Source organism: Oenanthe melanoleuca, chromosome 3, assembly GCF_029582105.1.
Source record: "Oenanthe melanoleuca isolate GR-GAL-2019-014 chromosome 3, OMel1.0, whole genome shotgun sequence".
Classification (NCBI taxonomy): domain Eukaryota; kingdom Metazoa; phylum Chordata; class Aves; order Passeriformes; family Muscicapidae; genus Oenanthe; species Oenanthe melanoleuca.
Window position 1 is genome coordinate 28,969,548 of NC_079336.1, and position 24,214 is coordinate 28,993,761.

The 24,214-nt window shown below is 39.3% G+C and overlaps 1 protein-coding gene across 1 annotated transcript in view; it reads left to right on the forward strand.

Annotated features, from left to right (window-relative positions):
* The window catches only part of CD109 (CD109 molecule), a 65,570-nt gene extending 54,170 nt beyond the window's left edge, over positions 1 to 11,400 (forward strand). Inside the window, exons 30-33 of the mRNA XM_056488134.1 lie at positions 3,462 to 3,598; positions 7,693 to 7,849; positions 8,266 to 8,368; positions 9,667 to 11,400. Coding sequence (XP_056344109.1) covers positions 3,462 to 3,598; positions 7,693 to 7,849; positions 8,266 to 8,368; positions 9,667 to 9,857 — 588 coding nt within the window. The 3' untranslated portion in view covers positions 9,858 to 11,400. The remainder of the gene's footprint in view (positions 1 to 3,461; positions 3,599 to 7,692; positions 7,850 to 8,265; positions 8,369 to 9,666) is intronic.
* The last annotated feature ends 12,814 nt before the right edge of the window (positions 11,401 to 24,214 follow it).

The window sequence follows — 24,214 nt, forward strand, 5'->3', positions numbered from 1 at the left end:
CTCTCCATGACAATTGGTTGAGACCACACAGGTGAAAGACCAGATCTTGGAAAAGCTACAAATAATGCAGAAGTTCTAGTCTCTGAGCGTGAGAGACTCATTTCATTGAAAGTATAAACTTATATTGCTGACTGTCATGAAACAAGAGTTCCTGCTGGACTACTAGTCATACTTGAGAAAACTGATCCAAAGCCACCTTTAAGTGTCTCCAAGTTTTATGCCAGGTCAGACTCTATCTCAGGTTCCATCCAATCTGTCCTTCACTTCAGTGTTCTTATGCATCTGGGAACAAACATGCCTGGTGGTGGTTGGTAAATATGCTTTGGGGTAAAAACACCTTTTCAAAGAAGTTTTCACAGTGAGCAGCTGCTGGAGATACACCTCATTCATTCACCACTGCAAAACCCACAGTGCCATTAATCACAACCCATGTTTATTAATTCCCAGAAGTACAAATGAAGTTTATAGCAAAGTTCAGAAGTTTCAGAGGATAATTTAGATTCAGGCTTGCAGGCCAAGATAGGAATGAACATCTCAGCAGGACTGGGTTCACACATCTGTGGTTTCAGTGTGCCCATGTGTGTGTTTGTGTGGAATGTAACACTGTGAGGCTCCAGAACAGTTAAGACTACTTAACCCTAATCATTGTTGAGAAATACTCCCTGATATTAAGTCAGCTAATTTGTCAGGCGAGCTGATCAAAAACTTTTCAGCAAATAGTTTCTTGCTGGAAGACACTGATTTGTTGAAATTAATACCTTTTGTGAAAGCACAGTGGTTCCAATTACATAATTTCCAGCAAGAAAATTTCACATTCAAGCCAGCATGTCTGGTGAAGACTGGGCAGAATAGCCAGTTGACTGTGGTGGGAGCACTCCCTGGGGCTGTATAGCACCAGGGTTTCAGTTCCTGGTTTGTTGCATGAATATGGAAATGTGCTCACAAAGAACTGCTGTTCAGGAACCAAGGCTAGATTACCTTGTTCATTTAGGTCACTGTGCTGTTGCCTCTTTTCCTGAAGGTTTGAGTCAGAGATGCTGTGACTTGATTCAAAATATTGCTCTTAATACCCTGGAGTAGTTCCTCTAAAACCTTGTCTTTGCTGAGATCAGTTCTTTCCTTCTGCTTCCTTTGGCCAGTCTGGTATTCTAAAAGAAAGAGTGCTTAGGACATTGAATGAGATTTCTCTTTCCCAGACACAGGCTAGGTCTGGATCAGATTTAATAAATCAGATAGCATATGACATTGCAATCACATTTCTTCAGCTGGGTTTCATTGTGTTGGGCCCATCAGAGTACAGTGGTAAGAATCACTGTTCTGGGATTTGACTTTCTCGCCAAATGTAGCATGTCAAAACAGTAATTCATTTCAATATCACACAGCACAAGATTAAATCCATTAATGGAAACATCGTGCTCTCCCAACAGAATAGATTCTTAGGGTGAAAAAAAGACTTTTTTTAAAATTTTTTTTTTTTTTTTTTTTTTTTTTTGGTGAAATCTCACTGTGCCCGTGTGTACAAGTTGGCAGTGCATTCGCTCCTGAACCCTTCAAGATCTCATTAAATGTATTTATTTTGGATATTATGGTTGTAAAGGCAGACATTTACTTACAGCATTTTGGTCCTGCTCTCAACAAAGTTTCCTAGCTCGTCTCCCCATTGTGTGGGTATATCCCATGCATGACCTAAGACACTCTGCAAGAGGGAAGAGAGGATGGATTATGAAAGATGCTGTGGAGAAAGGATTCAAAGAAGCAATCTTCCCTAGGAGGCCTGCTGAGAGTCTTGGAAGAAGCACCTCTCAGCTCTCTAGAATCACTGTGAACCGGTCTTGACACATGACTGAAATAATTGGCATGGCTCATGCCTTCTTGGAGGGAGGGAGAATGCCACTAAAATCTAGAGCTAGTCACAAGGGGAGGGTGGACAGGCTCAAACAAGGGTGGGTATGGGCAAAGTGAATAGGTGAACAAGATCTTCTCAATCTCCTGATGAGGTGTAGAGAGGGCATGAGGAAAAAACTCAGGATTCCCTGTTACTCATTACTGGAAACACTGGCTGTTTTTTCCACTCAGTGTATTTTTGCTGGACTTAGGCAGAGGACTGAATGTTGCTGAAACAGGTACAGGATGAAATGCACATGTATTTCTCCATTACTGTTTGAATGGATGTTGAGTTCTCAGGGACAGTAAATATTGGAGACGTTTTCAGTGAATTCACATCCTCAATCAAGCTCATTTATGCTGCTGGTTGAAGAAGAAAAGGGATGGGCATTGATTGGGGAATTATAAATGTGCTGTATTTTTAGAAGTGTAGTGCAGTTGGTAGTGCCAGCTACTGTTAGAAGCATCACTCTCATGCAGAGCACTAGCTTTTAGTTTTCTCTCCTTGGAGCTCTCACCAGAACTGGTTGCGCTATACACAAGACTGGACCAGTTCTGCCTTTAGCTTTGGCAGCTGCCTTTTAAAAGTTTAGAAATGCAGTTGCTCATTTTGTTAATTTAATGTGAGTTTCTGTATAATACCCTTCTGTCTCCAAAGTGGGTTTGTATACAGAAGAAGGCTTTAATTAATCTCTGTGTTGTGAAAACATTTTCCTTCATTGTAATGAAAAATAGGGAAAAGAAAGTCAGATTGTAGCAGCAATAACTTATTCCATGAAAATACTAGCTGATTGACCTGTTCAGTATGTGATTTCAGAACATCCTGCCTTGGCAGTAAATTCCCATTCATTAACTTTTTCTGGCAAAAGTTAAAACAGTTTTGTTTCTATGCTGACAGATTGTTGAGGCCCTGCTTTTTGTGTGCCTTCAACTGGCAGGCTTTCTGGATTGGTTTCATCCTTGGTACTGCCTTCTCCTGTGGAGCAGTTGCACGTGATAAATCTTCACAGTTGGTTGTCCTGAGTGCCTCTACAGAATTGGCTCTGCACTCATACAGTGTGCTAAATTCAGCAGTGTTGGGCAGGGCAATGGGAATTATGTGTAGGGATTGAAAGAAGTAGCATAAGTTTTGTATCAGAAAGTGAGAGACAGCAAAAACAAAAAACCAGAAATTAAAGATGATTCCCTCAGTCGACCAGATTAAACACATAGCATGGTGAGGGGGTTCTTCTTTTCTTTTAGTAGAAAAATAAGCAGAGAGTGGCTAAAATAATTCCCCTTGCCAGACCCCAATCTGTGTTTTGCTTGGCTAAAAAAAGGAAATAAAAAATGCTTCTGGAAAATCACAGTCCTTCTACAATGGTTTCAGGTAGCAAGTGGAAAACCATCAGTCCAAATTTAAAGGTATGATGGGGCTGGTCCAAGTTATATGTTAGCAAGTGTATTACAGGCTGGCATGTCTGTGCAAATGTGTGTTTTCTCATGTGAACACTCCTCTGGTGTTGTGCTGTTAGCAGCTTAGCAAACCACACTGATTTGCTTTGCAGTCACCTGATGTCTGTACTTGCAATCCACAGCTCAATGTTATGTACAACACAAAACACACCGACCAGAGGCTCAGATCTGTCCAAAATCGAGAAGCCTTTGACTTGAATGTTGATGTAAAAGATGATAAAGATGATAAAAACCACTTGACTTTGAATGTGTGCACAAGGTAGGTAAATCAGTTGGAGCATCTCATACACTTCTTTGTATATACCAACTTTAGATTACTTTAAATAAACTAAATTATCCATTTGTTTGTATGAATTTACTAATTATGGGATATAAATGTATACCTGAAGAAAAGAAAAATTACTTTGCACAAATAATAGTAGTTAAACTAAGACTCAATTAATAAGTCAATTTTTGCTGGCCAGATGATGATTTATTTTTCACTAGTGTGCATATAGATGGAGGTACCGAAAATGTTAGAGTTATGTGGAAGATTTTCTGTGAAATACAAGAAAAAACTCAAATATTTCTTTGGTGCAAGTGCTTTTGAGCTAAAGGGATGATTGTGGACAGACTGAAAATGGAATCAATATTTTTGCATTGTAGCTTAAGTAGCAAACTGTGACAACAGCCTCTTACCTTTCATGAAAAGAGTCCTTTGCTTTTGATACATAAGTAGGTGTTTTCTTTTGTAAAAAGAGAAGGAAGTTCTGAAGTGCTGAAAACACCATGAAGTAAAGTAATCATTCTTTGTTCGTCTCTATAATTAATTTCATTCAAAACATTTTTGGCAGGTGTCAAAATCCATATTTTACATAATGATAAATTCACATTGCCTTATTGTCCAACTACCTTTGTGGTCTTTCATTCTTAGTTACGAACTTGGTAATAGAATACAATACATTATTCTAGATTTGAAAGAAGTGGTAAGTTTTCTACCCAGGCTAATTCTGGGTTTTTTTTGCTGAGGAGGATATGGGTGTGCATCTGGGGTGATGTTTCTTGCTCAGTACTCAGCTACTAAGAACTGAGCTGAGACTGCTCAAGTATCATCTCAGGGACCACAGAACAGCCACCTGGTGTTAACTGGATAGAATTTTCATCACATGAGAATAGGTGACATTGAACTGCATATTCCTAGGTCAGCCAGTCAATCAAATTATTTCTCTGACTCTTTGTGCCTCCATTCTGCTTGCTGTAGAAGTGTTCATACACATATTTAAAAGGTATATATGAAGGTGTTTTCTGGCTGTTTCTTCAGTATGCATTTCCTATTGTAGTTAAAGACCACTGCATATTTCATATGAAATCCTATAGCATATTTTATCTCTCTATATATATTTATGTTTTTTATCTTCTATCTTTTATTATAAGCAAAGATGTTGTTGAGATGACTGCATTTGTTGTATTTAAGGATTTAATCTCTTTGTGAATACTTCCTTTATTATACATATGATATATGTAACATCTTGTTACATTCCTTGTAATTGCAAGATTTGCAGAGTACCACCTGATCCACTGTGATTACTCTTACATGCCTTTCATCCACCCCTTCTTTTTGCTATTTAAACTTTGTACATTGTTTGCCTGGAACTGTTCTTAGGCTTTGCCTACCACAAGGGAGTTGTGACTGGAGATGGAGCCTCTAGGTGACACCATCATACAAATAATCAGCTATAGAGAATATGATTTCAGTATAGAGGATTGCTTTAATTTGGGAAATAGCCAGCAGGCATAAAGCCAGAGCTCTGTTTTTATATGTTTCTAGTATCCAGTTCAGTGAATACATGAGAGCTCTTGAAACAGAAGGGGCTTGTTCTCTTTTAAACTCTCATATGAAGTGTCAGTAGCATTTTAAAGTCTAGCACAAACTCCTGACATGTAAAGGGCTTACTTGCTGGGTTTGGGGTAAGTATTTTCTAGGCAATTTGACTCTAGCTAAGGCCTTTCACTTAAAATACAAAGTAGTGCTCCATCTCTCTGGGAAGCCTCTAGGGTGGTGGTGCTTTAATTGCAAATTGTTCAAAGAATAGGGGGAAATCTAGTGACATTGAAAAGCAGCCTCAGATGACTACTTGGAGCATTTAATTAGTTCCAACATCAGTTCCATCAACTCTTATTGTGGAAAGTGGACTGGTACTTTGAGTAAGTCTAAATTGCTTAGGCTACAGCTTCATCTCTGGTTGCTGAGCTTGATTGACTAGTCATCTTCCACTTCTTTTCCCTATAAACTGTATATAATATATGCCTTATCTGTATTCCTAAATTTAAAGTTGGCCTACTTAGGACCTTTATAACATGATGCAGCTTTCTAGCAGAGAAGCCTATACAAAAAGACTGCTGAAATGGCAGTGAGCAGGTATGTATAGCCTGGCTGTGGATTTACATAGTTAGGTACTGAAGGCTTCAACTTCACAATTTCCTTATTTTTTTTTTTTTTTTTAATGTGGAGAATATCCACCTTCTCTCAGCCAGCTTGATAGTGGTTTGCTATGGTCATCTTAACTGGGTATTATTTATGACACTAGAGCAGATGATGTCTCCTTCAAACTCAAGTGGTTCTTGGTTAGAGGAGCTCCTCTCTGGGAGGCAGATACTCAAGACTGTTAGTTTTTTCTAAGTTTTAGTGCCCACGTGCCTTTTGCAGACATGGGGGACTGATCACTGATGGTTCTATTTGCTCTCTCATTTCTGCTTTCTGGCTACACTAGCTTGGTTTTGTTTTCTCTTCTTTGTATCATCTGTGAGAGGGTCTCACCCTGATCTCATATTGCTCATGAGGTGAAACACAAAGTTCAACTGAAAATATTATCAGTTTTCTTCAGATACAAGTTTCAAGTCTGTCTTTCTCTTACTGGTCATTCTTGCATGATGACTTTTTTTACCTTTTTCTAAGAGGCCATGGAGTTGAAGAGATGGTACCACAACCCACCCCCAAGGCTGCCTCTCTTCCTTTTGTGAGAGCCAGATCCTCATAAATTCTAGGGATATATCTAATTCACTCCTTGACAATACCAAGGTAGTTTGGTTCCCTGTAGGTGTTTTAGTAGCACCCCAGGCTGGCTAGACAGCTTGGGTATTTTACTCTCCTCTTACTGGTAATTGTGCAGAAATAATTACATCCAGTTCCAATTCAGTTATTTGTTTTCAATAGCAGCTACTTTGGCACAGCACATCATTGAACAGATGGTTTCATTTGTTTCTAATCTTGTGAGCCAACTGAAGTCAGTGGTTGTGCTGTATTTCTTTCAAAGCTGTATCTGCCTTGAATCAGCCAGGCTTAACAGCATTGCTTTGAAAGCAACTCTTCCCTTTTTTTTTTTTTTTTTTTTGACTACCCAGCTCTACAAAGAAATGGTTTAATTACTTTCAATACTGCCAGGCTTTTGAAATGAGGATTGGAGACACTTCTGTTCTAGTGGAACAATAATCATTTACCTTCCATGCTAAGGCCAGGGAAAGTGTTCTGCTGCCTGCTTCATTTAAAGCAGTAGAATCTTTTGCAGGTCATTTAGGTGGCACTTGTAGCACAGAGCACCATAAATATATTTTGATACATGTGTTATTCACCATAGTGTGCAAGGCTTACTCAATAGAGCAAACTTTTACTCCAGCATCTGGTTTTCACATAGGAAGAAGATACAATAATAAGCATTATTTAGGGAAAAAGAGGGGACTCAACTTAATGAATCTTTTTCCAAATGTAGATTAATAACACGGCTGTGCATTTTAAAACTGAAACTTTGAGAAATAATTTGGTGATAACTTTGTTAGTGGAACCATCAGTCTCTGTGAAGGAAATATGAAAAGGTCTGGGAGATTTCTTTGGTATATACACCTGTATCTTGGCCTTCAAAATGAATAGAAGCAAAACAATGCATCCATAAGAGGAAATACATATATTTCAGTACAAGAATTCCTACAGCAGTTTCTTAATTGCTTCTTTTAAAATATGTTTAATTGCTATAGTTTCTGCATATTTGTAATATAAACCTGTACTAGTAGATGCTGATTGAAAGTTCCTCATGGTGTCAATATAGTGTCTCACATGATTTATGTATTGCAGTTTGCTCAGTGCTAAACCAGCTTTTGCATATGTGGCTAAAGTTAGCAGGAAAAATAATTGAGAAATTAATTATTAGATCTTTATCATTAGAAATTTTCTTGTTAGTATTTTGTTCCATTTGTTTCCTAAGTATTCTTAAACATTATTACTCTACTAGTTTGGATTTACAGGTAAATTGTTTTCTTTGGAGAGTATTTCTGCTAAAAGTATTTCTGCTAAAAGTTTCTTTGTCTTTGTGTTTTGAAAAGGTACTTTGGCTCTGGCACAGCTCCCAGTAGTGGTATGGTCCTCATGGAGGTTGGCTTACTCAGTGGTTTCTCAGTGCCACCAGATTTTGTTCCATTAGGCAACACAGTTAAGAAGACAGAAAAAGACAATGGAAAAGTCAACCTATACTTAGACTCTGTAAGTTGGAAATAACAAAGAAATGTGTTTGTGGTGATGTTAATCTTGACTTTGACATTGTTAGGCTTAAATTTGGAAAGACATTGTGATTATATTCTTTGGAGAAATCAACATCTGCTATTTATATGGAATTAATAGTTCTTCTGTTTTTTAGTGAGACTGACTGGATAGGTGCAATTCAGTTGTATTTGTAAGGGGTTTCTAAATTAGGCCTCTTAAAAATCACACATAAGAAGGCAGATGTTTCAAGAAGTCTTTCATTTGACCAAAATGACTGCAAATGAGATTAGCATCTTTATATGCATCCAGACTGATATGCCTTTAGAAATGGACTACCACTGAGCTAAAAGTCCTTACCTCTTCCATGAAGCCACCATTCCCTGGGTTCTCAGGATGTTTCTCTTCTGTTTTTCTAGCTAAATGAAACTCAGGTTTGTGTGGATATTCCAGCTGTGAGAGACTTCAAGGTGGCAAATATCCAAGATGCTTCAGTGACTGTAGTGGATTACTATGAACCTAGTAAGTGTCAGTCATTCCAAATGGTACTTTTTACAAATATTTTTATTATATTGAAATAAATTTAGTTCATAAATTCTCAGTTAGCAAACTAATATTAAGGACCAAAATTTATATGATATAATAATTGCTGTAATTTCTTCAATTTCAAGAAAATGTTTTGTGTAAATATTATTTTACAGGACATCATTCCTATAACTAGATAGCATAGATATATTATTGGTCAACATATTTATGTATGTCATGATTGAATTCTTCTGGGAGAACTCCTTCCTGTCTAATACAGGAATGTGATTTTTATTTTAATTTATTATTTTCCATCAGTGTTGTAGTTGGTGACCCAAGCTGCAGGGGTATTTTTTATGTGATGATAACAGATTCATGTCATATTCAGAGCTAGGAAATGGCTAGAGATCTCCTGCTCTGGCATGTATTGATAAATGTGATTTTCTTGTGGCAGATAGGGCAACTGGCATGGGTGTAAGAGCTGGCTTGGATGCCAGTACAGCATCATTTTTTCACCTTTTTAGAACTAGATGGTTGTCACTGTTTGGTAAGCATTTTGGCCCACAAAATTACATATTTTGAGGCTTGTAATGACACGGAATATAATTTCAGTTTAAAAATACTACTGCTAAAAAAAGTTGCAAGGCCTCTAGTTGGAAGGAAAAAAGAAAAAAAGCCACTGAGAGAAAGAAACTGCAAAAGCTTTTTCTGTCAGCAATTACCATGCAGTGATGTTTCTGAAATGAATATGATTTTTCAGACTTCTAGTCTGGCTTTGTGGCAACCCATCAGGGAATGTGAGAGTAAAATACAGGAGCAGGACCTAGGTGAGGTAAGGAGTCCCAGATCCAGGAAGCTGAAGCTCCCCATACATGATAGAAAAATAATGAATTGTGAGAGAAAGCATCAGTTAGGAGAGACCTTGCTCTTAAATGTTATAGCCTCCAACTTGCCAGCTAAAGCATCTGAGTTCTTTTGTTGAGTAGGTAGGGGCAAAATCTCTTTCAAAACGTTTGTCCAAGGTTTGTGAACAAGTTGTGTCTTAACAGCTGGGATTGAGTCTGTGAAAGTGTGCCTTTCACCAGGCATTGGCCTGAACATATGGAAGAGTTCTGGGTGAAGAAAAACAAGCAATGGCTGGGCTTAAATACCAACTCTGGGAAGAATATTGCAGTGTATGATGAAATCTGTGTTAGAGTTCAGTGCATCCTTTAAAAATGATTTCTTTTTAAAGCTAGATTCTTGGTTAATTTCCAGAAGTTCATTAATTAATGTTACCTAACCTTTCTAAACAGGGAGAAGAGCAGTGAGAAGCTATAATTCAGAAGTAATGCAAAGTGTAACCTCTTGTGACTTCTGTGAAAGTGATTGCAGCCTTTGCCACCGAGATGGTTCTGCAGCCTTGCTTCAGCACTCGTCCCTGGCCTCCCTGTTCTGTGTGCTCTTTGTCCTTCATGCAAACTTGCTGTGCAGTTGGGTGCTGTAAAGGGAAACAGATTATGTTTCACATCTAAGGTTTCCATAAATTATCCAAAGAAAATTTTATGTTCAGATACCAGCCCGTCTTTAGTGATTACCATGACCAAACTCCTGCTGTGTTCAGGGAGAGCTGGGCTGGCCCATATGGTAAATTTCTGGCTGTGCCAGAAAACTTCTACAAGTGTCTGCTGGAAAAGCTTTCCAAGTGTTAGTTTCATACTGAATTTATTTTCTGAAGAAGCACAGAGTTACTGAGAAAGCAGTGTGATAAAAAGTAAACTTAGCTCCAGATTCCCACTTTGTTTTTACCCCAGCTTCCAGCTGTGCTCGTTTTTTAGGGATGCATGTTAGTTTACCATGCTTCTCCAAAACACTATCTGCTTCTCCATTAGAGTGTTGATAAGAATGATAGGAGCTTGGTATCAGAGCTCACTATGTTCTGTTCTGAAGATGTGACACTCAACATTAATACTGAATTTCTCTTTGTGCTCTCATGGGGAGTAATATGAAAAAAAAAAAAAGAAGGAGCTGGCTTCAGAGCAGATCCAAGAGCCAAAAAGTACTGCATTTACAAACTGCTGAATGCTCCAGAAAGTTGTCAGTCTTCTTTTTTTTTTTTAATCATTACAGAGAAGGTAGGCAGATTTTTTTTTTGTCAATTCATAAGCTAACCATGCTTGAAAATAAGGCCTCAGGATGTTCTCATGCATTTTACTCTGGAAGGCTTTTTACTGTAAATGCATCAAAGATAAAGTCTGTTGTTCAGACTTCATTTTTCCAGGGTTATTCAGAAACAAATGCAATTCTCTTTCCATGTGAGAATGCTGGTGTCAGCTGGCATGTATTTATGGCCAGATGAAGGAAGTTTGCTTTGAACCTGTTCTGGATTTTTGATGTCTCCTAGAAATGTCACTCAGGGGCATCATTTATGTCTTGTGCTTTCAGTGACATCTTGTCATCAGTTCAGGTGGCATAACCCCAAACAGTTGTTTGCTGCTCCCACTGCCATGTGAGCTGGTGGCCCTGGATGCCACCTGTGCCCCCTGTTGCTGGTGGTGGGAGGGGCTTTTAGGAGGCATGGGCTGCATGTGCACTCAGTCCAGCCACACAATTCACATGTTTGCTTGACCTTAACCCCATCCAGGTATGCTCAAGTGCTCTGCTGAAGCAGAATGGAGGAGAGGGATGCTGAAAAGTAGCAGGCACTTCTACACCCAAACCTGCTCCTTGCACTTGGGGAGGATTACAGATCTCTGTGAGTGTGGAATCTCACAGATCTTTGTGAGTGTGGAATCTCACAGGAATCTCACAGATCTCTGTGAGTGTGGAAATGTGTGAGCTTGGCAGCTCTTTGCTCCCAAGTGAGTGTATGAATGCCTTCCTTGTCTGGCAGCCACTCTGTCCTCCTTGTACACTACCTGTAATATCTAATGCTTACTTCTTTTTGATAAGGCAGCCAAGCTGTTGCACTCATAGTTACTACAATGAAGTTAATAGCTGTCATGCTGACTAAGAGAGGTGGAAGTTGTAATTTCTGTTGATTCCCTTTCTTTAATACCTTTTTGAGACGGAGTGTGTTTTTGTGCACATGTAATAATATGGCAGTCACTTTCCTTGAGCAATTTCTAATTTTTATTCAATTTTTCCTACTGCTTAAAGTGTATATTTTTGTAATTATGCTCATTTGTAATGTGGTTCACAAAGAAAACTCTGCATATTTGCTTGGGAAGAGGCCTGAACTTCCTGAACTGGGGGTGCCTTCTAACACCAATGTATAGGTTTTAATTGCAGCACTAGTTTAAATGGGGTTATTTGTTTTACTTCTCCTGTTTTAGGAATTTACAATGTCTTTCATGAATTTGGGGTTCTGTCCCATTTCTCAGGCAGAGCTTAAGCCTGGTTCTTCATGGTCATCCATGCTTTTCACCTGTCCTTGGTGTGTTTTGGATTTAGCCTTTTGAGTAGTTAATTAGTGCCTGAGCAGAGTGTGTGTGCTGCTCTGACCCACATGAAGTAATGTATTTATTGAAGCCAAACTCACTGCTTAGTCAGGATGCAGGATCTCACCCTCTGTGCAAGTCATTCACTTGGTTACATGGATCCAAAGCTAAGAGAAATGAAGATACAGACTGAAACACATCTCTGCATCTCAAATCCTTCATTCATTTATGGGAACCTAAATCAAACTGGGCTAAGTGTAAGATCTGGAAAAAATTCTCCTCTAAACTGGGATGTGTCTTGCTGTGGGTTTGATTTTTCTTGTGACCTATGAAAATTGCTCTTCTCTTGTCTTTGAGAACAGCAGACTTGACATGTCATTTGCCCCCCTTTAATATAATTTCAAAAACCCAATGCTCATATACTTCCAGGTTTTACTATATGCAGGGTTTTCAATAGGGACATTGGCACCTGATTAATGATAGGATAAAGGGGCTTATTTTTTAGAAAGATGTACTGGAGATAAATTACTCTTTTGCAGTAGATAGTAGGAATAAATTAGTTCTGTTTTGCATGCAGTCCAATCTTCCTGAAAATCCTCCAAGAAAAACGAATTTAAACTGCTTAGTTGAGTTTTGGACAGTGCAGCTTTTACTAGTATTCCCTTACATTTGTTTTTGAGACAAACAACACATGTTTTTAAATGACTTTTGGCTGCCTTGCACACTATATTAAGAATCATCAGTCACAGTGCACCATGTCAGGGAAGTTGTTGGAGTCAGTGAATAAACATCCTCTTTTGTTTTACTTTATTCTATACAGCAGGCATATTATTGCAGGCATCCAAATCTGCATCTGTATGAAGCAATTTTAAAGGAACAGTATGTTTACACCAGGTGGCTTTAAAATTCCTGCATGTGCCTTCAGTCACTTTGCAGTAGTGGCTGGTGCTTTGAATGAATTGCAGAGCATAAAATTTGTACTGTGTTGGCAGTGAATGGAACAGCAGAAATGGAATATTATTTGACATAGTGACCTTTTTTTGTTTTCCTCATTGTTCTGTGGGAACCTTTACACAAGTGCTCAGCATATATATTGCCCCCATTGCTCCATAACATCCATTTTGGATGTTAGGGGGACCGTGCCCCCACTGAAGGTAATAGGAAATCTTGTGGCAAAAAGTCTTTTGGAACTCCTTAGCAATAAAGCCTACAAGGAGCTTTATGGAGTGATGCTAAAAACAGTCATGAAAAGGTGTTTTGTGATGGAGTCTTCAGTTGTATTGTGTGAGATTTCTGCTGTCCATTGAAGCCTGAATGTATGCTGGTACTTCCCATGCCCTTTTCAGCCACGGGGTGTCAATGGACATGGTCTGTCTAGGGCCCTTAATGTGCTATTGAATCAGTAAGAGATACTTACTTAGGATGTATTTTAAAGGTGTTCCCCCCAAATTCTGCCTCTGTTGTCATCCATGATCTTAGCTGTGGGTGTCATTTAGAGATCCTTTACGCTAAATGCTGTTGTACAGAACAGGGAATGAGTGCTGCTTAACAGGTTTAGAGCCAGAATCCACCTCAGGATCTGCATGCTGGGCCAGCTCCATGGCTGGTTTGGTTCCCAGCGTGGCACCACAATTGTTTATTGGAAAGAGACCTTTAAAATCATTGGGTCCAACCATTAAGCCAGCTTTGCCAAGTCCAGCACTGAACTGTATCTCCAAGTGCCACATCTGCACTCTTCCTAAATATCCCCAGGGATGGTGACACCACTGCTTCCATTGGCAGCCTGTTCTGATGCTTAACAGTGAAGAAATTTTTCCTAATTTCCAATCTAGACCTCCCCTCACTTCACAAGCAGGAACCTGTGGCTTGTGCACATCAGTGGCACGTGATGAAAGGGAAAGGTGGCCAAATGGGTACAGGAGAAACATGAGAGCCAGATCCATGGAATCATGGAATGTGAAGAGGTTGGAATGGACTTCACAGATCATCTTGTCCCAACTCCTCTGCTGTGGGCAGGGACATCTCCTGCTAGACCAGGTTGCTCAAGGCCATTGGGGCATCCACAACCCTCCTGGGAAACCTGTTCCAGTGTCTCACCACCCTCACAGTAAAAAACTCCTTAATATCTTACCTAAGTTTCCCTTCTTTCAGTTGGAGCTCTTCACTCTTTCTGTCACTGCAGATCCTGATAAACAGTCCCTCCCTGGATTCCCTGCAGGCCCCCTCCAGACACTGGGAGGTTGCTGTGACATCTCCACACAGCCTTTCTTCTCCAGGGGAACAGTCCCAACTTTCTCAACCTCTCCTCACAGGGGAAGTGCCCCAGTCCTCTTACCAGCTCTATGGCCTTCCTCTGAACTTGCTCCAACACTTGAAAGTCACTGCTGGCCATCAAAACCTAAGGTGCACAAATCGGTTTTATTCAGTTTTCAAAATATTACCCTGGCAATATTTCTCTGAATGTGTTGTTCAAGTTGGTATGAATACTGACAATATTTGATTTTAGCTGGGTCCTGCAGAAAGCATCTGCATGTACATAGCTGTTACAGGCAGCAGTGTCCTGCAGTCTGCAATGTATGTGCAGAAACACCAGATCTTCACAAAGTGCCCAAATCAACACTGCTGTGTAATGTTCTGTTTTTAGGAAAGAATATATTAGAAGGCAACTAGTGCCTAATTTTTCTGTCTGAAACACTAAGAAAGAGGTGTCAATTTTAATTCTAATTACTAATATTATTTTTGTTATAAATTTCTTCTTCTACTGTAAGTCCTTATGCAGTGAACCATCTCTATGTGATCTGAAGATTTTGAAATTAGATACTTAATTTGTCTATAAAATAACATCAGTTATTTCCTTTCCCCATATCAAAATATTTCACTTCCATATTGTTTCTTACTAATTTTAATGTATTTCTGTGTTCCAAATGGAAATGCCATTGCTCTATTGCTATTCTAGGCAATAAAGGCTGATAGTGTGCTGTTTTAGATTAATCTAATGATTTTTTTTTTCCTGTAGATTCCTTATGTGCTGCATTTGAGTCACCAGTGCTCCAGTTTAAGATTTACCTTTAAATTCAAATAATTCATTGTATTTCTTAGTAGCTACCCAAAAATCTCATCATCATTGCTTAGATCATATAATGTTATATTATGAACTGGGTTTTTTTGTTGTGGTTTTTAGTTTTGTTAGGTTGTATGGGATACTAAATACAAAGAAGGAAATAAAAATATGCTGGCTCAGTGGAAGTATATAAGCACATATAATGTCCTGCTGACTGTCACATCTCTTTTTTTTCCATATCAGGCCTTAAACAATTTGAACTGAAATTCTTGACTGCCTTGAGACATAGTCAGATACCCAATTTGATCTAAATTAGGATCCTCATTCACATTTCCACTTTTGATCAAATCAGAAATTGTAGAAAAAGAATGCTTTTAAGCTGTTTTGAGCAAACAGAGGTGAACTAACATGCCAACTATGCAAATAGCTTCTCTCTTTTCAAGTAATAAAGCAAATGCTAAGGAACTAGACTGTTTCAAAGGACTTTGGAAGATTGTAATTCGTTTATTTTTCTTGAAATAAAGTTTGCAATAGCTATTTTTAAATGCCATTAAAGATGACTTTTAATAATACATGTCTAATGTTTGCTTGTTTAACACTACAGCTAGTTGTAGTTGATCAAAGTTTCTGTACATTGCTGACCACTACCCAACTTCAGCACTTTTTAGAGGTTTCCTCATCTATGTTTTAAAGCTCAGAATTTAATAATATAAATAAATTTTTTTAAAAAGTATTACAACAGTGGCTTCCCTGGTCAGGCTGTAAACAGTCACCTCAATTTTAAACTCTTCTATTTTGTTCAACATGAAGTTATTGCAAAGTTTGCTGGTGTCTGTAACAGGTAGTGTGCTGTGATGAGCTCAGTTCAGATGGGCTCCTTGTGGTCATGGAGAGCACCACTATTGTGTGAAAAGGAGAAAATCGTCCAGATACAGAGCTGATTGCTGATGTGGAAGTAAAAGAGCACCAAGAAATTTTAATGCCAAAATATTTTATACAAACATAATTGAATTGATGTGCAGAATTTTTTTTTCAGGTGACCTGCTCTTTTATCTGCCATTTTTTGTGGTTTAGAGGTTTGGTTTCCATGGCACTCTCTTTTCCTAATTTCCCTCCTAATTCTCTTGCTGTTCCTTCTGCCTGGCCCATTTCAGCTCTGAGGTCAGGTCTGCTCAGCCTCTTTACCTCTTTTGCCCTGACCTCACCATCTCACCTCTAAGTTCAGGAGCCATTTCTGTGCTCATGTGTCACAGATCTACCCTTTCCTTCAGAGCCTTTATGACCTGTCAAGACTAAAATCTTCTTTGGTCTTCTGGTGGAGTAGCTATCAGCTCAAAGCCAGGATGAATAAAAAACATTTGGGACTTGTCAGCACAAATTTATGAAGCTGAAATTATCTTTAGCCAAACTAATTGCTTTCTGTAAGAGGATTTGTCTGTGTGCATGAGGAAGAACAGTGGATAGACTTTAGCAAGGCTTTCTCTCATAACTTTTTTCTGTTTCAATATTGATAATAGTCCCAAATAAAGAAAATCTGGAACATGAGATATTCTGATGATAGACCAGTCTCTAAAAAAGTGGTTTTGGAGCAAGCTATTGGGTAAAATGTAGAAGCAACCAGAGCTTAAGTGTAAATTTTTATGCAGACACACCATCCCTTTCTACACAAGAAGTGTCTGGCAGGTGCATGTGTAAGTAGTGCATGATTCATCATTCTCCTGCCCCATGGACCTTTAAAAGGGCCATGAAGCTGTGCTGAGGCTGTGCTTGGTGGTGCTCACACTCAGACCACAGTACCTGCTCCTTGTGCTGTGCCAGCCCTGGCTGGGTGTTCATGTCCTGAGCCAGCCACGATCTCAGGCATGGCTACTTGGGTAAGTGAGGATTTTAATAGGTCTGAAGCAAAAGTGAGAAATTATATCCCTAATAAGGAAGGATTAGCATCATTTAAAAAAGCCTCTTGATCTGATTCTCAATAGCTGCCTACCAGGGAGACTCTATGAATTTTCCTGGGGATTCTTCTGGCTCACACTGATGGAAAGGGAGGACTGAGCTGATGTATACTTTAGGTAAGTGGATAGACATTTTGTTATACTTTTTTTTTTTAGACAGGAATGCTCAGTTAAAATGCTGGATCAAGAGGCAAGGATAGCAATATAAACACATGTGGAAATAATGTACTAGGAAAGCTCTGTGGTTTCATATGCAGAAAAAAGATAGAAGCCAACTCTAGCTCAGTGGGCAGCTAATTAAGCCAGAGGTCTCTCTGTACATTGTATTCTAAGTTCAGTACAAAAGCATGTATCAGCAAGGTGCCATGTAATTTTTCCCCTACAGTTCACATTTTGATTTCAGGAATGAACTATGCATCATCCCCATAGTGATTATTTAAAGATGGAATGGCTGGATGTTAGATCTGAATGTCAATATGATAAATGTGCCTTGTTTGTGTGGATGATCATCATCCTTGATCAGTTGTTCACATGCAGTTTAGATCTGTTGTTTTTCTGTTCCTGATTTTAATTGAATCTTAGAAGAATAAAAACACAAATGCTTTTACTGTTCAACTATTGCAGCAGACGTCTCACTAGGGGTAGAAATGAGCCAAGACACAAACTCTCATTCAACAACACAAAAAGGGTCCCAGTTTATTCTTCTTCCCAGCTTTGCCATCCTGACTGACTACAGCAAGCTCCCCCCGTAGGGCCCAGCTGCAGACTCTGACTGTGGCTGTTTCCTGCTGGGCTGTGTTGGTTTGCAGACTCTGAGCAGCTTTCACCAGCCCAGCTGTGGCTGCAGGCTCCAGCAGCAGCTCTGGCTCCATCAGACACAGACTGACCCCACAGCAGATCTTTCACTGCAACAACTCCCTTCCTTGTTTTGTTCTTTGTGTCTCTCTGGATCATTCCTTCTTCCTCAGGACTTCTCTACCTCCAAGCTTACTCCTGAGCAGCCAGCCCACCCCTTTTATCACACTAACCTTTATTAGTCACAGCTGTGACCCATTAAGGGCAAGGCTGTTCCTCTTCGTTGGTAATTAGTACAACTGTGACTGATCAGGGGCAAGGTCACCTGTAATCTCTTCTTCTACACCTACACTCAACAACATGAATTTTATTTGGACAATTGTAAGGAGTGATTTTGCCATTGCTACATATTCTGCTTGCTCCACTTAAGATTGAATGCTAGAGCTTTCATGGGTGCTTTCTCAACTCCATCCACTGTTTTTCCAATACACAGAGACCAACCACAGTCTAACAGACTTTTATTACAGGATACAGGAGAAGCAAAAAAAAGGTGTGAATTCTTTGTGAGGAAGCACAGCGTGTGGTCTCAGAGTGGTACCTCTCACCAAAGGAGTATGAGACTCCACGTGATACAGAAAACAAAGGCTGGTGTGATCAACACGGCTCTGCCTCAGCTGCTTCTCTGGATTCATGCTTTTTCCACTCATTCATAATGACTGTATTCTTCTGCTTTTGCAAGAAGCAGAGCTGGGATAATGCTGCACAAGGTCATTTGCAGGAGCACTCTAAGGCAATCCTCAACCTCAGCTCCCTCTAGATTAGCACATTTCACCTGGCAGCCAGCAGGGCACATCTGGCTTGCAGGAGGTTTGAACACAGCCATTTTCCTTGGCTGTGAGTTATGTGAGCTGCCAGCAGAGCTGGGCAGGGGCAGGCACAAGGTGACAAGGAGAGGGACAGAGCAAAGGAGGCTGCCTGGAGCAGGAACTGCCTGGCTCAGTGCATTTGTTTGCACAGTCTCACCCCAATGTCCAGGCACGAGAGTGGTGTCTCCCACCTGGGGAGGCAGCCAGCCTCTGTGCCTGGTCTCTGGCCAAAACATGCCTTTGGCAATGGGATGTGAGCCTGTCTGAGAGACATGAGAGAGCTGGCTCTGGGGAAGAAGGAAAGCAAGAGTGGGAGAAGGAGCTAAATTTATTGCAGTTAATGTTGGACTGTTGGTGCTAAGTCAATGTATAGATCAGTATTCTGTGCTAGGGGCAGCAAAACTGAGAACAAGAATTCTCTAGGAGGCTCAGCTGCCATGGCAAGATTGAATGAATTAGGGTCCCTTGAAGTTCTGGGAGGTAGGGGTGTGGTTAAGATATTTTCCTCTCAGCTTTGTCTAGCTATTTCAAAATCCCTTGAACATTCAGGAGAGTAGTTATTTCACTGTGACCATAGGAGGAGTGGAGTTTTGTGGTGATGAGGAAAATCTAGGCCATAATTCCCTCCAAAAGTCACTGCTAATTCTTAAGAGCAAAGTAGGACTGCCCAGACATTTGATTTATAATAGGGTTCACAGTATGTGCAGAATGAAAGTCATTCTTGAAAAGGTTTCATTAGAAAGTAGAGGATCAGGTGCCCTGTGAGAAGTGTTATTAGATACAGTGATCTGAATTTTTCAGGGGTTGTCTAGAAACAAATAATTTTGACCTGGCAACCTAACTACAGACTGGAGCCTGCAACAACAGGTGCTGCTCTCTAAGGCTGTTCCTAAGATCAGGCCAAATCATATCTCAGGTTTTGTAGGTTTCAACACCCAGCTCCTCATCATTATAAAGAGATTTAAGAGTGGTGTTTGTGACTGTGATGGTTACAGCTGTGATGTTAGATTACAGCTTGCAGATTCAATGTACAGACTATGAGCAAGCTACCTGGGGAACATTTTCATTTGTGGCTGTGATTTTGTGCCAAGGTTTTGTCCTCTGTATCATATTTCTGCTGAAATTTCTTACTTCTTCACCATTTTCCTTCCCAAAGATAAAATCAAAAGGCCAGAGATAACATGGAAAATGGAAAAATTCTACCAATTCAAGTGTATAAAACAAATAAGGAATTTCTTTCTCCCTGGTGAGAATTCTCACTGCCTGTATAAGGGCAACTCAGGAAGAGAACAAGCAAGGACAGAGAGATGTCCTGACATTGTTAAACTTTTAAGCTCTTGATAAAGTTCTTCAGAACTACTCTGTGTCTTTTCAAACATGCCATTGACATTTACAGAAGGAACTCTGTCCTGGTTGTTCAACAGCACTCCTTGCTAAAGCTGCTACTGACCAAAGGACTCAGAGAATTACAGTGTAGAAAGTAAAGAACATATATCAAGGAGAAACCAATCAAACCTGCAGGATTAACCAGGACAGTGGAGGCAGATATAAGGAGAGATTTTTCACCTCTGCAACTTACCAATTTTGCATATCCACATATGAATAGAAGCACAGAAGTTTGTTATTTTCTGTTCTATGGCTTGCAGCTGCATATATAAACACCTTACATTTCAAATTCTCCCAAAGATGTGAAGTGCCCAATGGTGTAGGTCTGATATCCTGGCAGTTCAACTCAACTTCTCCAAATGAATGTTAACAAGGTAGGCACACTCATTTGATGCTTTCTGTATTTCCATTCTGGGGTGCTGATCCTATGAAAGATGCCATGATGCTGGATCACAGCAAATACCAGAATTTATGCCTTTGAATAATTTTAATTTTCCAGTCTGGGAAAACAGTTGATTGCATCCATTTTAAAAGACAACTGCTGTAATATTAATTTTTTAAAAAAAATTACTAGTTCTTGGTGAAGGCAGTAATCACTAGCACAAATGGGTGCAAGCCTTGCAGCACGTAGAGCACAGAGTCAGGCATGGAATTTTCTTTGGAGGCCACCAAGGAGTCTTAGCTGAGGCACCTTTTCAAAGTCCTGATGTAATGCTTGTCTGCCAGCCGTACATATTTTGATTTTTTAGGCTGCCTTCAAGTACTTATGTTGAATATTTCAGAATCAGAAATACAGATGACTTTCAGTTTTTGGTTTCTGAAAATCCCTGAGTCCCAGGGAGCTGTAAGTGATCTGCTCCTTTCAAAATGAGCTCACTGCTCTTCAGTGACCTAATTATGATTATAAAAGCTTACTGGTAAGTTAAGATTGGAAAAAAAAAATTGCCAATAGGCAAAAAATGAAAAAAATCTGCACACACAGTATTTACATAACTCATGTAATACCTAGTGGGTGAGCCTGGCAGGGTCTGAAAACCAGGTGACAAAAGATATTTCTAATCCTTTTTCTCCTGATGCCAACAAAGAGCTTGGTGTAATTCTAGTTGTTCTCCTCAGCCCTCAGCATGCTGTAATAGATTTTATCTGGTTTTATTAGAGTAGTCAGTTTTTGTGCAAATCTTTCCATACAGGAGTTAAGCAGAGGAAATAAAGGAGGTAGAAATATTAAATGACTACACTGTTAGATTCTTTTTGCTTTTATTTACAGCAGAGCAAACAAAGTTTATGTACCATCATCTTTTATGAAGGAGGTTGATGCTCAAGCAGAAGAGGTTTACATTTAATTTGTGATTTAAAATCCCATTTTTTTAGCTTATTTGGAAAATGCTGGCAGTTTGGAGAAAGTACATGTTTAGCCACTGTCTGTTTCCACTGGATCCTATGCCTAACCCATCCTATTACAAGGTTCCAAAGCCACAGGAACTTACCAAGTTTCCTTTCAATCTTCCAGATGATCTGCAAATATTTCAGTAAGTCTTGTGTAGAATCCTAATACAAAATTATATCCCTTAATTAAATAAAAAACGTGCAATTCTGTACTCAAATATTTTTAAGCAGATTTTTCTTTTAAATTTAATTATAGATAGATTTTATGGCTGGGTTTATGAAAGCATATCAAAGTATATCAGATATATTAATTAAAAATTTTTGCAAACAAAGAGAGTATCTTCAAAAGCTCAGGAAATGGTTTAGTCCCCAGATGCCATGAAGAACAAATTCCCCTTTTGAAAAATCTCCTGTATGTGATAGTAACTGATGTACTAATTTTCTAAACAGATTTTCTGAAAACAGATTCTACTTCAGATCAACCTCCTGGAAAGCCTCTCAGGGGCTAAACCAATGTGAAGCTTCAGGCATGCACACACAATATCCAGTTTCCAACGGTGTGGTGGAGGAGCAATTGTCACTTCAGCATGCTCAGATGGGTCAGGACCTGGTCCATGTGCAGCTGCCACTGGCTGCATTGTGAGCTGGGACACTGAGGAGCCCTGCCCAGTGCCCTGCCCCACCTGTGCCAGGTACATGGAGCAAACACATGGTCCCTACTCCAGAGAGCTCCCTGTCAACACATGGGACAGGGAGGACACTGTGGGCAGATGAGCACATGAGGAAATGGTGAGACAACTACAAAGCAGCAGGTACATCAGTCTTGATTCATAGTATGGCTCTGGTAAAGCCCATTCTGAACCAAATCCTTGCATCTTCTCTTTGAATCTCATTAAAGCTGCAAAACATCCACAACTATGAACTAACTTTTACTGTGTCATTAACTGGAGCTTATTCTGCTTGGCATGATGGTTACTTTAAAGGTGTGTAAAGACCATTAGGAATCCTTTGACTGGGACCTGTAGTGGTGTCATGATTGATTTTAAGAGTCAGGAAGAACTATGATGGGATTTGAGTTCAGCTATAAAATTTTGAAGTAAATTCAAATTTGGGGATGAGAGACTGCCTCCTTGTTTAAACATTTCTAAAAAGCCTATCTTTTTTTTTTAATTTTTTTATTTCTCCCCTATGTAACTAAATAGTTATTCTGGAAATATAATTAAATTGGATTAAAAAGAAATATTATTCATAAAAGAAGTTTCATCATTACATTCTATTTTCTCCATGGAAAATAGTAGGGTTTTAATGCAGTTGAATGAGTCAAAGCCCTGCAGATGTAATTGTTGTGCTTTTGAAAGGAAAACATTAATTAAATGAATGTGCCACTCCATGGAATAGCTTTTCTGCCTTTTGGATAGTTGCCGTTCCATCTCTTTTGTACAGAATCTGAGAGTAAAAAAGTCATACAAAAAAAAAAAAAAAAAAAAAAAAAAAGAGAAATGAAAGAAATTAAAAGCACTCTAAAATTACTGGCTTTGTCTCCTCTTTGACTAATACTGTCTTCATAAATAGAAAGGATGACCACACTATTCTGGAACTGCCTTGCCATGCAGAAGGTGATCCAGAAAGGGATGAGATCCAGAAGAATGATGGGGGGTAGTAAAGAGACAGGAACAATTCCAAATTTAATAACGTTGGAAAATTTGAATCAAACCTGAACTGTTACTGAGCTTCTTTTCTGAAATTTGGAAATGTCAGAACAGTGCAATTTCTTCAGTGGTTTAGTATTTGACTTTTTGGAGCTTGAGGAGGGCTGATAAAGCAAGTCAATTTGGAGTTAGCCCCGGAGAGCTGCTGCACCTTAGGCATGGATGTTGCTGAGCACTGGAATAAAGCCACCAGTTTTATGTCTCCAAGAGACTGACCTCCTTGCAAGGCCTTAGGAAGCAAAGTATTTTAGGACTGGGAAAATCTTTGTCAGCCAACTATACTGGAAAATATTTGGGTCTGGGTTAAGGGTTGTATACAATGGTGTGTAGCAGAAAAAGCTATGTGCTTATCTGCTGTACTTCAGAATGCTTTATGTTCCATTCTCTGTGCAGCATGTGATATGTATGAACCTCTGGAATTAGCAGAGAGTATTTTTGACAGTTCATGCTTTGATCACTTTGTCACAGGTGGGAGGTCTATTAAAAAGTCTTGCAAAAGCTCAGCACTTGTTTGAAAGGGTTGAAGTTTGAAACAACAGGAAAATAAGGAAGAGGTGAATGTAGATGAGAAGGGATGTTCTACCTGCCTAGCTAAGCCACAAGCACAAAGAGCCTCCTGAGCTTCCAGTTTTGGGAATTCAAGGTGGATCAGACAGCTGTTTGGGCCTGAGGTTTATATGCCAGTGCACTGGGGGAAAAGAAGGGATATTGATGATATTGATATTCTAGGAGATAGCTGCAGAAATTTCTTAGAATTTCTTGTTTTTGTCTTTTACTTCCTGTTAGTTTTGATGCTGAATGTGAATCTTCAAACTAAGATATTATTGAGATATTTCTATTTTGAGAGCATTTTATGATGGGTGCACTACATATCTTCACAATGTGATAATTCAGCATTTTATGGCAATGATTTCACTCTGTAAAAGTTGTAATTCAAAAAGCTAGGGAAAAGACCATAAAACTTTGCTGGAATTGTAGAAAAATTGCAAAGTCTAACTCACGTAGCAGAAGCTTGGAAATTTCAGTGAGCTGAGTTTTGATTCAAATATTCCAGATTCACTGAGTTGTGACTGTTTTCCTTAAATGATCTTCCTGACCTCATTTAATAAAAATATTTTAAGAAAAATAAAACTCAGGAGTGATTCAGTCTTAGATATTTCAGAACCTTGGTGGAGGGCAGAGGTGTGAGAGTTGTGTGTGTGTGTGGGGGGGGTTGTTTGTGTATATTTGCACTTTTCTGAACCCTTTTGATGATATTGGAAAAGATAC